We start from the raw sequence: 17,314 nt of genomic DNA, 5'->3' as shown, positions 1-17,314 counted from the left end.
ATACAAGCTAATGAGCTTTAACTGGCAGATGCTCACGTTTTAAGTGCCCTTAGTAAGGTCTAAGTGTAATGTGTAACTCAACCCTGTTAGAACTCTTTTGCCATGGGGATCCTGAACTATTCTGTACTTCTCCACTGGGACTAGGGTGGTGATTCTTGCATCTTTCAATAGGTCAAAGTCTATGCAAACATTTTTATGCCTTATATATTACATATGTTATGTGTGCACACACGTACATGCTCACATGCACCCACCCAGAAATACTGCTCAGTTCAATTCTGACTCTTAGTTGTTAAGCATTTAGAAGAATCTTGGATGAAAGACACATTAAAGATAATGTATTGTGATGCAAAATAACAAGCATATTAAACAGCAATATTTTACCAATAAAATGGAGGGCTATCTTATAGTAAGTAAAAAAAAAAAAAAAAAGGAACAAATATTCAGGATGTCCTTAAAAATTAGGCATTGCCAGCAGATGTCTGTATGAAAACCATCAGCTGTTAAAATAATAAGGTCAAGGGCATAGGGAGACATAAATAGATACTGCCTCCTTCAGTTATTAAAGCCAGATGCTGCAAGGGATGGTAGCTACATGTTGTTTTATTCCTTGAATTTTAACAAACACATGTAATTTATTATTGTTTTTCTAACAACTAATTCTAGCAATAATTAACACCTCTCTATACTTGTAGGAAACAATATTGAATTTCTGTAATGATAAAATATCCAGCTATTCTTAGAGCTTACACAGTGCTACTACCCATGTACAAAATGTGCTACTGGTTGTCTATAAATATAAAAACCCAGTAATTAGCACCAGAACTCATTAAAATCTAAAAATAGGATAGCAGCAAATAGGAAAGCCATGTATTTCTTACAGTCTGAACACCGATCCTGCTGATTTAAGTTCTATGACAGACTAAAGATCAGATTTTTCAGACTCACAAGTAGGCAACTTTATTTACCTGCATAGTCCCTTTTTGGTGTAATGATACAGGTACAGATATCTAAAATCAGCTTGCTAAAACTTACACAGGTTTTTGTGCGTTTATCATACCCTTCTATCAGAGGCCTTTTGATAGAAGGATATGATAACCACACAAAAATATATGTAAATTTTAGCAAGATTGGGCTTGTTGCATTAATCTCAGAGAAATCTCAGATGAGACCTGCACAGATAACTGATTTTCACTTCTCTTTTTTTCAATTTATTTATTTGTTACCAACAACAACAAAAAAAGAAAAACAATCCACCAGTATTGTCTTTGTGGCATCCTAAAATTAATTTTGTTTGGTTTTCAATTAAAATGTTCAATTCACCCCAATACCAAGCATTTAATTGTACTTTCAAAGTTATTTCTGTCTTTAAAAAGTATTTAGGTAATTTTAAAACTGAAAGTTTGTTTTAAAATGAAAAAAAAAATTAGAATTTTCAAAGTTTGGCCAAAATGAGTCACTGAATTTGGCACAAAATCACTACTAGTCTCAGTTGACCCAAAGCTGTGTCTTTCAATGCATAAAATTATCATTCCAAATTTCTGAGTTCCCTGCAAGATATATATATATATGAAAGAAATGAAGCACACATAACAAAACAAAACTGGTTTTGCCTATACTTCAGCAACAAATTATGAGTGGTTCCATTCATTCTGTGGAATACATAATCCTTATTGAAGTTCAAGATAGTTAATAGAGCTGGGCATCTTTCTATTCTTGGAAAAAATGAATTAATACAAACACAGGATCCAATAACAAGAGATATTAAAGAAATATCAGATTTGCTTGCACATGCAGTGTTGACAATCATTTAAAGATATTCCAGGATTCAGGTAAGGCCCCAGATCCTCAACTACATTTTATTTAGTGGTGCACTGTTCTAACAATACCTCTTTTTGTTTCATCCAGGGCTCTTTGGGAACTGATTATCAAAAACATGCAAAAGACATCACAGTTGAGATGTGAAATAATATCTGAAATACATGAAAATCCCTCTGAGTTGGTAGTAGATTTTATAACTGGAACAAAGATACCAATGTTTGATTATTCCTTCCAGTGCTAACAATTAAGAAAAAAGGATCCCTTATTTTTCACCGTAGATCACCACTTATTTTTCACCTTCATGGTTTTTTAGTGTACTATGTGAAATTCTAGCTAAAATGTCAGGGGAAAGCCAAGTGTCTGATGTTCTTGTGTGTGATTCTTTACAGGTAAACATGGTCATGTCCCTCTTGGGCATGTTCTGTCCAACTTTATTTGATGTCATCAGTTCTCTGGAAAACTACCACCCACGAATAGCTCTCAGATGGCAGCTGGGACGCATCTTCGCTCTCTTTTTAGGCAATCTGTATACATTCATTATTGCCCTCATGGATGATATTAACCTCAAGGCAAGCTACTTAGTGGGAATCGCTCATCAGTATTGAATATCTATTTTAAAATTGTTAATGACTTAAGACAAGGGTTGCCAAACTTGGTTTGTGCTCTCCAGTGAGGTCCTGAATTGGAGTGGAGGACAGGGATAGGAACAGGGGACTGGGGTGGAAGCAGGGAGCAGGGGTTGCTCTGTGGGCCTTGTTACATGTTGATTTTAGGCGGCTCCTGGAGCTCTTAACTCCTGGATTGTCCACACATTAACACCTGAAGCAAGTTTTAAGCATGCTTTAGGCAGCTTAAAGTTACAGCACTGCAGGAAAAAATTATTTTTAATCGGTGTTACTCAGCTTGTGTTCCATTAATGTGTGGCCACTCCCCACGGATGAACAGTGCAAGCTGCAGTCCTCTAGTATCCTAGAATGCAGTGTTCCCTCTCCTCACCCTCCTGTTCTTTGTGGACAAATTGTTCATCCCCTGAACTCTACAGCCCAGAGGGTGGTTCTGGCACCAAGCCAACTCCCCTTCACCCCCCCACCCCAGAGTGTGACCTTCCTACCCCCAGGGGTGCAACCCCATACAAACAGTCTGCAGAGCACGTCAGCTAGCCAGGTTGCAGGGCACAGATGGGTCTAGGAATGGGGTTTAGGGAGTGAGAGTGGTGAGAGGGGGGAAAAAAGGCAGGAGGCTGCATCGGGTCCCCATGAGCTGGGGTTTTTTTCCCAGGGAAGGGGCCATAGTTCCTCTAAAAGCACATTCCCTCACAGCTTCCATATCTCAGCCACCCTGGGAAGCATGACCAGCACTCCGCACAGCCCAATCCCAAATCCAAATTTATTAAAACATGAGACCTTCTTTAATTGACTCCCTCCTTATTTCTTTTTACATACTTTTTAAAACTTCTTTTTGTTTTATCTTTCAGCAGCTGTCTTCCTTCATTTCACCACCCTTCCTTCATTTCACCTCCACCCTTACTCCACTTCCCATTTTATTACCCACCCCCATCCCAGTAACTCTCTGTCTCCCAGCTTCAGGTTCCTGCCCCCCAACCCATCTCTCACACCCCCACCTGGAGCAGAGAAAGAAGCCTGTCCTGGATCAGCAGCCCTGTAGTGGCAACTCAGATCTGCAGCTTTTCGTCAGATCCTGCTTGGCAGGGCTGTAGTAGAAAGTCACAGCTGTGCAGTTGGGAGGCAGTTAAGAAAGCTCTTAGCCTTAAGTTGTGACTGCTTCAAGCTTGAGCTAGCCCTAACACCAATCAACATCTGAGCAGCTCAAAGTACAACGTGTAACAAGTCCCTGTTTTTCCCATATTGCTAAACAGGATGGGGCTCTGGCTAGGGAGGGAGGTTCTTTAGGGTCAAGAAGGTGTTAGTGGTTCTCAGCTGTTCCCATACAAAAATAACCCCATATCAATTGTATCTGTTGTTTATTAAAAATACACTTCTAGCTGGAAGAAGAGAAAATAGTGAGATATAATATGACAATATGGGAAGCCAGCCTCTACAATGGTACAGTCCCAGAAAATGCCACTGCTCCTCCGATACAGGTGGATCCTGCAGATGTTCCTAGAGGACCTTGTTGGGAAACAATGGTAGGGCAGGTAAGGAGATACATATTTAGACTAACTTTGGGGAAATGACTGTAGTGGATCACTCACAAGGCTTTACATCATTATCTCTTTGTTTCTACTGACAAGAGTTTATATCATCACTTTGCTTCTACTGACACCTGACATTTTCCTAACGTAGAAAAAGATGTGGGGAAGGAATAGAGAGAATAGGTGCTATGCCACTACTTAACTAATGGAGAGAGAAATACTTACTTTTTCTCTAAGACCTACACTAGGCCCTCAAATCTCTGGCCCTGTAGTCCACCATGATTGGAATAATTTCCTTTCTATGTCCTTTATCCTGTACATTTAACATTTGTGAATGGTGGTGGATTGAGTGAGTGATAGATGAGTGAAGTAATTTTGCATGGAGTTTTGATAACCAAGATTAATTTATGGCTGCAAAGTGATCATACAAAGGTAAATAAAATAAAAAAGTAGCTCAACAAGGCAAGACTCACAAAATCATCAGTAGCCATTGCTGTGCACTTGAGTACTCATTTCCATTGCATTTTCAACTATAAGGCCTACTGGCCATTGCTGTGCACTTGAGTACTTATTTCCATTGCATTTTCAACTATAAGGCCTACTGGTGTTAAGTTTCAAGCAATGCCTTTTAGTGATAAAAATACTTCATATTTTTGCTTCATTCAGCTGAACATTCTTTTTTATCTAAATGGTCCTGGTCCTATGGGGCTTTCTTTGATGTCCGCAACTGTTCCTTTGCCTCCTTTATACCAGGTTTGCTTGTCTTTCTGAACTTCCAGCCTTTTTCCTTCCCAAGACCAAATCGTCTATGGCTTCTTCAGCTCTGATGCTCCATTTACACTGTGATTTTTTCCATGCTGGTTATCAGGATCTTGATTGGATAGCCTTTTCCAAAATCTTTTAAAGAGGTAACCAGCAGGAGGCAGATTGGAAAAAAACCACACAGCAGTCCCTCTGCTGTACCCATGGGTGCTTCTTAACAAGATATGAACACCAGAATCCATTAAGTATTCCTCAAATATTTTAATTCAGCTTGATACAAGAAGAATAGAATAACAGACTTTCTGATCACCATAATAATATGACCAAAACTGAAGGTATAGTGGGTCAGTGCATGGCAGGGTGTTTAGAAGGTTCTGCAGAGGGGCATATTCATGTTAGAAGTTCTCTTTCCCCAATTTCTATCTGTCAGTGGCTCCTATAATAACAGGGGGAGGGAAGCCGGTGATGGTGAAAACTACACACTTTTGAAATGTTATAATGTCCAGATGAAAGGAGCCATAAAGAACCAGCAGATAATTGCTTTGTTGCAAGACCCCTCCATCTCAGCATAGTTGGCATCCCAGAGTGGATATGGGATTACAGCCTGGCAATCCTGGCTGGTAACATGGTCACTTAGGGGACTGTTATCATCAGCAGAATTAGTCTGAGGACTGCTTTAACATACCACTGGCAAATTTGGGCTCTTGCAATCCCCAGGGTCAGTTAGGAGTTGAAAGGAGGCAGAAAGCTCTTCTCCTTGCTATCATGTGCTGAGCTCATCAGGGAATCTAGCCCAGTGTTTGTTACTGTTATTAGCCTAAACATCTTATTCAGAGAAAGTTGTGTCAACAGGAATTTGTGCGACTGACAGTCTCTGACACGGTGACAACATACATCACGATTTTAATTGGCGATTTCCTGAGAGCTGTCTTTGTCAGGTTCTTCAATTACTGCTGGTGCTGGGACTTAGAATATGGATTTGTAAGTACTTCATTTGCTTTTCAAGAAGTTATTGTCAGATTATTACTTGACATGTTTATGTATTTTTTATTTCCTTCTCAAGCCGCTCAAATTCACAGAAGATAATATTTGACAGCTTCAGAATCCCTCAACAGCTTTAAACATTATCTTTACTCAGATTTCTTTTTGTCTCTGTTTACACTATTTATCTTGCTCCTTTGCTCCCTGTATTTCAGCCTCACTGGAAAATAAACCTCTGTTCACTGCAGTAGCAGCTGTTCCTTAGTTTGTCTTGTGAGCTAATCACATTCCCATAATATGCATCTCTGGATGCGTCAACACAGTAGACCAGAGTGGTGAGTGCTCCCATACAGCTGCTTAATGTAAACAGCAAGTTTGTAAAGCTACACTCTCCCTGTTTTCCTCAAATTTGAGACAGGAAAGTGTGAATGAAGGAGGTCTCTTTTCAGCTAAGCCCTTGTTTGGATTTATCAGTCAGAAAAAGTTTCAGAGTAGGAAAGATGTATTGCTATTCTAGTTTCCTGGTGAAGAATTCTGTGTCTATTGACTATCTGTTGAAAAGGCCTTATCTTCTACTGCAACAATTCAGCTTTGCCATAGTCGACACCAGTATCCATGCCAAAGGAGGCAGTTACAAGAGAACTGTAACTAGATAAACTTAGATAACTAAGATGCAATCTCTTTAGCTACTAATGTTAATAAAAGGCTTATCTGAGCAGTGGGATCCAGAGCATCAGAGAGAATTCAGTATGACTCCAAGATTATGTGCAGTCTGATGACTGGTTGGCAGACCTCTTCCACTGGTAATGCTGTAGTCTTGATCTATTTGCTTTTCTATATAAATGTCTGTCTTGCCAAGTTTTCATTTCAGCCACTGTTCCTCATGAAGGTTGCTTATTTTTCACAGGGCTTGGGATAGATGGTTGCCAATAGTGTTTGTTTTTGATATGAAGAAGATGCAAGTTGGATCTCATCTACATATGCCGGCAGCAGACATCATGGAAGTTGATATACTGTACATGTTACTGCTTTGATGAGAAGCAGAGTGTCAAAACTCCCTTTATCAATCTCTGCAGGAAATGCAAATGACATTGTGGAATTTAGGGGGAAAACAGATTTAAACAATGCCCATTTATTTCCTGACAGTTTCTGTAGCCAGCCAAAGACAACAAGCACAAAGATTAATATCAATAAGGAGGTCATCATCATTACCAAAAAATATAATACCATTCCAGATTTCTGGATGATATGACTAGGATACTTATCCAGAATAAATGGTCAGGGAATTATGAAGGTTTAGGGCCAAACCCTTGTTTGTTCTGTGCGTAAGTATGGGAGGTAGAGAGTGAGAAAGAGACATAAGAGGTGCATCTACACAAGCCACTTACTGTGGAGTTGCCTAATTAACTCAACAGTAAAGTGCCACTGTCTACCTGAACAATGCTATTATGCCGGAGTAAACTAATTAACTCTGCCATAGGATAGTACTGACCAACACTAGTACTATTCTATGGCAGAGTTATTTCCTCCACTGCAATGAAGGTGCAGATGGTGACTGGGGCTGGCTGGGGCATGTTGACCAAAAAGGGCTACATTGGCCACATCTGTATATGAGCTTTACTGCTGAGTAGACTAATTACCTGTGAAGTGAAGTGTCACCATCTACATGCATGACAGTATTAGGCCACAGTAAATTAATTTAGGCCAACATAAAATAGTACTGTCAGGCACAGTGCTATCTTATGCCGGAGTAATTTACTACAGTTAAATGCATGTGTAGACATGGAGTGTGGACACATTGTGCCTGGTCAGCCCAGCTAGACTGGGGCCAGACTCATGCCTGCTTTCTAGCCATACAGCTCTGCACTTTAAGCATCCTTGTGCCCCAGCCAGCCCCTCCACTGCCAGATGCTGCCACCCAGAGTCTGGGCCTGCTCTCCTGTGTCCCTTGCTAGCCTGGGCCTGCTCCATCCCAGCTCAAATTGCTGCTGTCCCAGGTGCAAATATAGATGCTGTGCACAAGAGTAGTTTACTCTCACTCAAACTGCTCTGGAGTTTATTGCTTCACATTAATTGCACATGTAGACCCAACCACTATGTGGTAAAACTTTTTTCCCTCATTTAAGAAGGCTAGGCATGCCCAGAGTTACACTTTTGAAAAGGATTTAGAAATAGACACTTGATAGGCTTCCCTTAGAAATGTGTTATCAATGGCGAAATATCAAAATTGTGGAATGTTTACATAAAAGTGAGTAGATTCCCTTTTTTCCATTATTAATTATTATTTATTTAACATCATAAATCTGTTTTTGGCTGATGATGCCAAATTAATGATCAGTGGATAATTATCACACAAAAGGTCCTATTTCAAAAGAATCATTCTGTTTGCAAGTTCACAGTTAAAGAGCCAGATTCAGCAGTGCAATCTAGATGTTTGGTGCTGCTCAGTCCAAACCTTCTCTTATAAAGCCAAGATAACCTAAGCTTCCATATTCTTTACACAGTTAGGAAATGCAAGCAGATGGTTTCTCCTGGTTATTTTTCATGCTGCCAGACCTATTGACAATCTTTAAATTGAAAATCAAGCTGTGCTCTTTCTGCCTTTTGATTCATCATCAGTCATAATGAATCAGAAAGCGAAACTTAATGGAAAATCTCTTTGATAGTGTATAATTAGGGAATCTCTGTAAATCAGGGAGGAAGTAACCTCCCCCCCACAGTGACTCCTTTAATCTTTTTCATTATGCTGCTTGCTCCCCCCACCCCTGATTGGTGGTGGGGCCCTGTTGGCTGGTTTATTTGCCACTGATCACTGGGAAAGTGAAAACCTTAGTTTTACATATGCTGCAGTTTTTGCCTCCCCCCTGCTGATTGGCAGAGAGGCCCTGGTGGTCCTGCCATTTGCCACTGGCTAGTAGGGAGGCAAAAACCATGGAATACTTAAAACCAAGGTTTTTGCTTCCCCGGTGATCAGCGGCAAATGGCCCAGCCAGCGGGGCCCCTCTGCCAATCAAGGGCATGGGTGCAAGCAGCGAAATGGGAAAAAAAGGAGCAACTGCGGGGGAACTTCCTCCATGATTTATGGAAATCCTTATGTATCATATCAAGAAATAATATAAAGTAATGTTCTAATTCTGTAGAATCCTACTCATGAAGTAGTGAGAAATTGAATGGTCAGATATTATTCTTTTGCATCAGAAGAAAGACATACATACATACATATGTACATACATACATAGAGAGATAGGGAGGAGTATGTATAACAGTATTGTGTATGTACTTTTTATACAAAAATAGTTTAAAAGAACATTCTACTTGCAACAATCCAAACTTTAGAATTCAAACCACTAATTTGAACTTAAATTTGAGTCCCTTGTTAAAAATATGTTCAGGAATACTGTTGTGATGCCTTTGAGGAATTATAGGTTGGGTGCCTTATGACCCTATTTTCCTCTATGGGCTGCTGGATGCCCTGCTGGAGCGTGTCACCCATAGTCTGTCTCGCTCTACACTCTTCTTCAGTCATCAGGGCAAACTAAGTATTCATGCCTTTTATATTTTCTATCAGTGCCTTCCCTTTCACAGATTCAATAAGATTTATAATTGCAGGTTTTATTTAAAGCTGAACAATGATCTTCAATCATATTCATTTGTTTCATGTACCATTGTTAATGTGCAACAAGAGCCTTGACAAGACATTGCCAATATGCTGTATTGTAGATGCCAGTTTCAGTCTATTCCCAAGTCAGTTAAAGACCTTTCTGAAAAGCCTAATTAAAGCATTTGTGTCTTTTTCCCCCTCAGCCTTCTTATTCAGAGTTTGATATAAGTGGAAATGTGCTGGGACTGATCTTCAACCAAGGCATGATCTGGTAGGCGTAGCAGATGACGTGTTTTTAACAGATCTTTTAAGATGTACTGCAGGCCATCTTGGTCACCTGGGCCATATCATTTCAAAGGCAATGTGATAAAATCAACATTGCCTTTGAAATGATGTCTCTATTGCTTATCTGAAACACTGAACTTGCTTCACTTCTGCATTGCTCCAGCTTTTGGCATGTGCAACTCAACAGATATCAAATCTGGGGAAACTGCAATCAATGAAGTTTAAGCAGCATAAAATTAGAGTAACAGTGATGAATCAGCCCCAGGCTAAGCTTATAGTGCCAGATTCACCACTGTACTCTGTTTTGTTTTCCTGTGGTAACAGAGTAGCTATAAAGCCAGGTTTATGACTGCTGTGTTTTTTTGGAGGAACGCAAACCAGCTGGAGCATATTGTTGACTCTGATCTATAGCCGTATATGAAACTTGTATTAGCATGGCATAAAACAGGGAGTTTCTCCATCAGAACCCTTTCTCTTGGCCCCTGAACTCTATGCAAAAAATCCCCAAATAAATAAATATAAAAAACAAAACTGCCACGGGAAACTATGAGATGACCTAGTGGTAGTGTTCATCTTTGTTATGTATGTGAGACCTAATTAGCTGTACTTTTACCATCTGCTGGTTATGCAGGATACAAAATAAGATGTAAGTATCAGACACCATAACCAAATGGTGTTCTCTCTGTCTCTCCTTCGCCTGTGTGCATTGTGACTCAACCACTTGTTACATAATCGAATATTTCTATGTAGTAAAAATAAGCAGGTTACATAAATACAATTAACATAGCAAAAAGTAGGAGAGATCTTCATTAACTGAGTTAGTAAGTGTTGGAACTGCTGGGAAAACAGGGTGCGGAGTCTCAGGGTGGTGTGCTTTACTCAGGAACAATCTCTCTTCTCATTAATGAGACAGAACTGATAAGCCCTGTTGTGTATCTTTCTCAGCCCTCAGTTGTAAAAACAAAGCCTGATTATGTCTGTACCTGCATTGGTGTTACTCTGATGTAACTTGGTTAACTTCAGTTTCTGCCAGCTCAGGGCTAGTCCACCGGCTAGCTGAGTGGTGTGGAGCCAGCACATGGGTTCAGTTCTGCACACTGGCCTGATCTGTTCACATACATTCATGGAGCAACCCCTTGTGCCAGCTCCATTGTGGACCAGTAATGTTGCATTCAGGGCTATGTTATCCAGTCTTTAGGGCTTCCCACAGATCTGGAAATTTGGTAGAAGTGGAGCAGCAATTAAAGTTGCTACTGCTGCCCTACCACCAAACTTCCATGGGCAGTTCTGAGGGCCAGATGACATGGCTTTGTGGGCTGGATCTGGTTTGTGGGTTGGAGGCTGAGCACCACTGCTTTATTGCATTATGGTGACCCAATTATATCTGCTTTTCTAGACACCCAAACACCTAGAACAGCCCTTTATCTCCTAGCATTCACAGCTGACAAATCTGGGATAAGCAGGACATTTGTATATTGAATGTGGTTCTTATGATACAACCTATTTCATACTGCATTTCATGGCATTAGGATAATATCATATGATACATCATGGAGTCACAGAGATCTGAACCTCTTCTGCCCATCAGTTAATTTGTCCATGAATTAAAAATCCAAAGGGCCAGAGATCTGAATTGACATAACATGTTATGTTATTGGCTTGGATCTCAGTGACTTAGAGCAAGTCATTTAGTATTTGTTTAAGCATATAACTGGCACTACTACACGGTATGGTTATTTTTAGCTGCTACTGTGTGGTAGCATTGGCATCATGGTTCATGCCCAGCAACACTACGTCATTGTAGCAATAAGCGTCTTGACGTAGTATGTTGTGTAGATATGCCCAGTATGGTATGTTGTTTCTTATATAAATTCCGACATTCGTAATCAATAAACATGTAACATTTTTGTCACGTTCACTCCATTGTTCATCAGAAAGACACAGGTGCAGCATAACGTGTTCACAAGTTTATGCACCATTGATAGTAGTCATAAATTCTGTCACACTAATTAACACTTGGGAGGTGGTTGAAAATCAGGGATGAGATGGGGTTGATTCTTGATTATTCTCTAACAATGCTCTCACAAATGTAATGTACTGCATCATTTTTAATACCTAATTATGTCTACAGACATGACAAACTTCTATGCTGTATGGTAACAATATACACTTGCTAGCATAGGCACTAATCCTATAAAGTGGAGGTTCCATATTGACACAGCCATCTACCTGACCACTACATACTGCAGGGACTCAAGAACATACCTACTATAGAAATATAGTGCTAAGAGCTTTTGATGCATCTCATGGGTTGGGTCTGTCCTATGTCTGCAGAGGATTTAGACACCTGAATGTGGGCACATTTGTAAATATACATGTGCATGGCACATAGGGAGATTCCTCTTCCTCTTTTTCTTTAAAGGTTTTTGTTCTGCAAAGTGCGTGGGCTGCAAGCCTCCTCATGTGAATTTCCATATTAATAAACCATCTGCATGGCTTCCTTTGCATTGCTATAAATATCATGCCTAAAAATTATGTTAATGGGCACAAATTAGTTTAAGCCTCAACTTACTAGAGTCAGTGAAAGTTTTGGCAATTGATTGTAGTGAGCATAGGTGCATAAGGGTTTTCCTCCAGTAAGTATAGATTAAAAGGGGGTGGGGGTGGGGAGGAGGCATAATATCATCATACAAGGTAAAAGCATCATACCTTGCTCTTACATAGAGCTCAAAATGCTTCCTATCGAGATAAGGGTACTTACTTCCATTATAAAGATAGGGAAACTGAGGCATGCAAAGGAGAAGTGACTTGCATAAATCATCTAATGGCCCAGTGACACAGAAGTAGAACTCAGGTTTCCTGAGTCTCAACCTGTACTCTTTGATTTAACCATACTAATGAAAAGAATTATTCCTTCTGCTGCTCTGAGGGCCTAAGTTCAGATGCAATTAAATAAGTCCATAGCATTTTAAAGTCATAATCATGTGGCAGTATGTAAAAACAACCTTTATCAGAAACTTCAGGTTTTTCATTAGAATCAGGTATTGAATAACTGTGGTATAGGATAAGTGAAATATGCATCAGGACAGAAGATAGTTAAAAAAATCATTGATAAGACCCAACAATAATAGAATAATTAAGAATAAGCTGGATGATGGTCATTCAAACAGGGTGCTCATAGATGCTTAAAAAAATTGGCATTTCCTGTTTCCTACAAAAAATAACAGTCTACCTGAGCTACTTTGAGAATGAAACAATCATTTAAAGGGGAGAAAGAAAAGGAAAGTTACTTACATTTCACTAAGTAATTGGTTAAAATTCATTTGCAGGAAAAGGGGTGCCTTAAGGCATGGAAAGGAACATTTTACAAGACTGTTTTGTCCATGTGTCATAAGTTTGTTCTGATGAGAAGAACAACAAGTCAAGGCCAATAAAAGGGGTTTAAACAATGTTTTATGAGCTAGAGTTTGTTGTGTACTGTGTGTGGATGTAAAACAATGAGAGATGAAAGCACAATGGGGCTGAAAGGCTGTGGTATATGTTGAGCTATTAACATTTTACAACAGAATGTTTTATTGTGTGTTCCTAGGATGGGTTCTTTTTATGCTCCGTGCCTTCCAGCTATCAACATATTTCGTCTCCACACCTCCATGTACCTTCAGTGCTGGGCTGTGATGTGCTGTAATGTTCCGCAGGAGAGGGTCTTCAAAGCCTCCAGATCCAATAACTTCTACATGGCCATGCTGCTGTTTATTCTCTTCCTCTCCACACTGCCTGTTGTGTACACTGTTGTTTCTATCCCACCATCTTTTGACTGTGGCCCATTCAGGTGTTTTGCATTTTACAGGCATCATTTTATTAACTGATACGTTATCTCAGCATATAAATGTTTACAATGAATGACATGACAGCTAAAATTAGGTTTCTGACTAGGTGTTGCCATTTTATAAATAATGATTGTGGTTTTATTTGTGCATAGAGCTATGCTTTTTAAGGATTAATGAAGACTTAGAGAAATTATTAGTTATTTTCAAAGGAGTCCATGGCTGGTAGGATAGAAATGCTTTTCTGAATGAAAATCTTATTATTTTTGCAATCAAATCTGAATTTATATGTAAAGAGTAGGGGACTGATCCATTATAGATACATGCTTTACTTGTTTGAGATCAGGTGGATTTCAGCAAATTCTAGAAACACACTGCAAGGAGGTGTTGTGCGCTGAATTAGATGATCTTAATAGGGCTTTTCCATAGGTACGATCAGGCATTCTTTGTAGAGTGGTTCAGCACTTTTGGAAACTGTAATATTAACAGTGTGGCACTGAATTTGTTTCTGGTGCTGTGAGTCTAATTGTTGAGAACAAGGGAAAGAAATTATTTTAGGTGTGGATGGGAATGGTGTGGGTAAATCCAAGCATACTGAGATAAGAATAAATAGAATCATAGTCAAAATGGTCTACATTTTCTAAAGTGACTTGTGGGTGTATCACATTTTTGAGTGCCCAGTTTGAGTACCTTATAGGGGATTTTCAGAAAGTGCTGACCACTTTGAAAATATGGACCCTTTCAAGTATCTCAAACTGGCACCCAAAATGTGGAGAAGCCACACTCACTTTTTTTGAAGAAGTATATAGGATAGAATAGCTATGTTTATCCAGGAGCTAATACTGTATTGCTGATCCACACTGTACATATTTGCAATATCTGTGAAGAGAATGTCAGCATTTCTGTTTGGCTTTAAGTGTGACATATTAGACAAATGAGTCTAATTAGTAAGCAGTAATTAGACACATGAAATACAGCTTTTAAAATGTTTACGTCTTTGATATCTGCTTGAAAAATGTGTTAGTAACGTTAAAAGAGGACAGCAGTAAAAAAGACATCCTGTTTCCACTGAAGAGCTTGAATAATACATTAATGTCACAAGTAAAGTGATCTCTGCATAATCTCCAGTGCCTTTTTGTAAACGCACAGAAGTCTTAAAATCATAGCTCTAAAAAGTTGCTCTGGTTACAGGCAAAATGTTTAGGAGGTGTTCTGTAGCAGAGAACACAGTCACAAAGTGGGGGAAATTCATGACACACCAGAAAATATGCTGAAGCAAGATTTCAAGGAACTGATGACAACAAAGCTGGTGATGCTGACTAATGATTTTCATTAATGAAGTCATATTATAGGAAACATAAAGGGCGACATCTGGAGACCAGTTTGCAAAATTGCAGTTTCAGACATTGTGCAGATATAAGATTGGAGATACTAGAAGAGCTGCAGCAAGTTTTTTTTTTCCTTCAAAAAGCTGAGAGAACAAAAGTTACTGCTTTAGCTTATCTGCTATGTGTTCTTGACCTAGATATTTAATCCTTTAAAAGCCTGGAATTTATTGTTTTTTCATTGTTTCCTGTGTCATACCTTCCTATCGCTGAAAGTTCCACCTCCTTTTTCATATAACCAACAGACACCCATTACATAACTGGAAATGTGCTTCTCTAATCTGCTTTGCTGTAGTCACCAGAGTGCACCATGCCAAAACGTTGTCTCGTGTGTGTAATATTTAAAGGCAATATTTAATGCAAGTTCACCAGTGCTTTCTAGATCTGAACATTATAGCCTTGTGATAGATTTAAGATATTAGTACAGTTGAAAGAGAACAGATCTTACATGACCTTGGAGAAGGGATAAGGTGCAGAGAAGGGCCACCCACATGATCAAAGGCCTGGGGGATAGGCCCTATGAGGAGAGACTTTGGGATCTGGGTTTGTTCAGTCTCGGTAAAAGAAGGCTGAAGGGTGACTTAAGTGCCTACAAATATGTCAAGGAAGAACACTAGGATCTGGGAGAGCAACTTTTCAGAAAAGCACCCCATAGGAGGATGAGGACCAATGGGCACAAACTAGTTGAGGAAAAGTTTAGGCTAGACATACGGAAAAACTTCTTTTCCATATAGGTAACTAAAATCTGGAATACACTTCCAGCAGAGGCGGTATAGTCACCATCCCTGGCGGTGTTCAAGAAGAAGCTGGACAAGCACCTCGTTGAGCTTGTTTGACTCTATTACCTCCTGCCCATGGCAGGGGACTGGACTTGATGATCTTACAGGTTTTTTCCGGTCCTTCTTTTCTATGATTCTAGGATTTAGAAATTGTTTTCAACCTTGGGGTGGGTGGAAAAATCAGCCAACAATCTAATAGCGTTTATAAGACAAAAAGACATGAAAAAGAGTCTAAGTATTGAAGCTAATGGAATTATGAGGAGATGGTTGGGTTGATGTTTTATAGGGGCCAAGAGAGACTAGAGACAAGATCTAAAAAATGTGGATGGTAGGAAAAATGGTTGAATCTGAATACATTTATTTTGATCAAAACAAACCTACGATCTTTTTAGAATTTAGCAGTCATGCATATGCATGATTGAACCGTGTCACAAGCCCTGCTCATGAAAACAGTCCAAAACTCTACCATATGAGAGAGGTATAGAATAGAGAATAAAATACATTAGAATAAAAGAGGAGGATACATTTGTCATAATGCTACAAGTCAAACTTGTCTTTAATGGGGTAGGAAGAAAACATGTATTAGATACATGTGGTATGGGACACTTACTGAGGTCTTAACTATAAAGACTTTAGATATACTATGATAAAGCTATATGTTAATACTGCTACATTGGAATTGCTGGGGCATGGTTAGCTTTTGCTTTTAACAGTGGTAAACTTTTGCTTTTGATAGTGGGAAAACCAGAATGTACGAGGTCATTGGAGAAACCTTGGAGCATGACTTCCCTTCCTGGTTTGCAAAAGTGTTTGGTTATGCCTCTAACCCTGGATTGATTCTGCCCTTCATATTGCTCATGGTGTATGTACAGTATCCTAAATCAAAGCTTTTCTATGCAACTCTTTATTCAGTTTCTTTTATTTTGAGCCTCCACAGTCCTATGTGACTACTTGAAAAGTAATCAAGCACAATCCTGATTGCCCTGTGGTTAAGGACTTGAAGAATTCATGAACCTTCTGTTTGATCATAATTAACGTGCATATGCACAAAGGGCAGGCTTCCTGCTCTCTTCCTTTTTGTTACCATAGTGCCAAGAATCATTAAGATGCAAAAAAAAAACTATGAGGCGTTTAAAATGCAGTAAGTTTGATCGCCTGCCTATTAGTAGAAGTGCATATCACAAAACACTTGCATCTTTGAAGAGAAGTCTTATAACCAGGGATCCTGGTTTTCTCTGATAAAAAAAATCACAAATTCTCTGACAAAAATGGAAAATTCTCTGTTAACCCCCCCCCAATCCATTATTAAAATTAAAAGCCCCCTGTGCCCCCCCCAGCTCTGCTGGTGCCCCTCACACCCCCCCAGTGCTTCTCACAGCCCTGATGGTGCTTCTCACTTTCCCCAATGCCACCCCCAGCCCTGCTGGTGCCCCTCACTGCCCCCACCAGTGCCTGATTCCTTTGGGCCTCAGAGCAGGGTAACACCTAAATTTGCAAGGCTGTAACAAAATGATAACTTTTTTTTTCTATGTGTGTCTGCATGTAGGGATACATTTTATTGTAGGCAAGCCTCTTACTCTTTAATGAGATGCTGTTTTTTCATTCTTTGCACAGTGCCCGGGGACTTTGTAGTGAACACTTTACAAATTACACTAATTAATAAATAATGGAAATGGAGAAGGCTTTTACTTTTCAATGGCACAGAGTAAATCACTGACATCATC

The 17,314-nt window shown here is 39.5% G+C and overlaps 1 protein-coding gene across 1 annotated transcript in view; it reads left to right on the top strand.

Annotated features, from left to right (window-relative positions):
* TMC1 (transmembrane channel like 1) overlaps positions 1-17,314 on the top strand; it is a 114,744-nt gene that overhangs the window by 93,130 nt on the left and 4,300 nt on the right. Inside the window, exons 12-17 of the mRNA XM_019518229.1 lie at positions 2,211-2,390; positions 3,824-3,976; positions 5,588-5,716; positions 9,521-9,588; positions 13,192-13,431; positions 16,327-16,452. Coding sequence (XP_019373774.1) covers positions 2,211-2,390; positions 3,824-3,976; positions 5,588-5,716; positions 9,521-9,588; positions 13,192-13,431; positions 16,327-16,452 — 896 coding nt within the window. The remainder of the gene's footprint in view (positions 1-2,210; positions 2,391-3,823; positions 3,977-5,587; positions 5,717-9,520; positions 9,589-13,191; positions 13,432-16,326; positions 16,453-17,314) is intronic.

This window comes from Gavialis gangeticus, unplaced genomic scaffold, assembly GCF_001723915.1.
Source record: "Gavialis gangeticus isolate Ggan-Ray unplaced genomic scaffold, GavGan_comp1, whole genome shotgun sequence".
NCBI lineage: Eukaryota > Metazoa > Chordata > Crocodylia > Gavialidae > Gavialis > Gavialis gangeticus.
The sequence above is the reverse complement of the archived record's forward strand: the minus strand, read 5'-3'. Positions and strand labels throughout refer to the sequence as shown.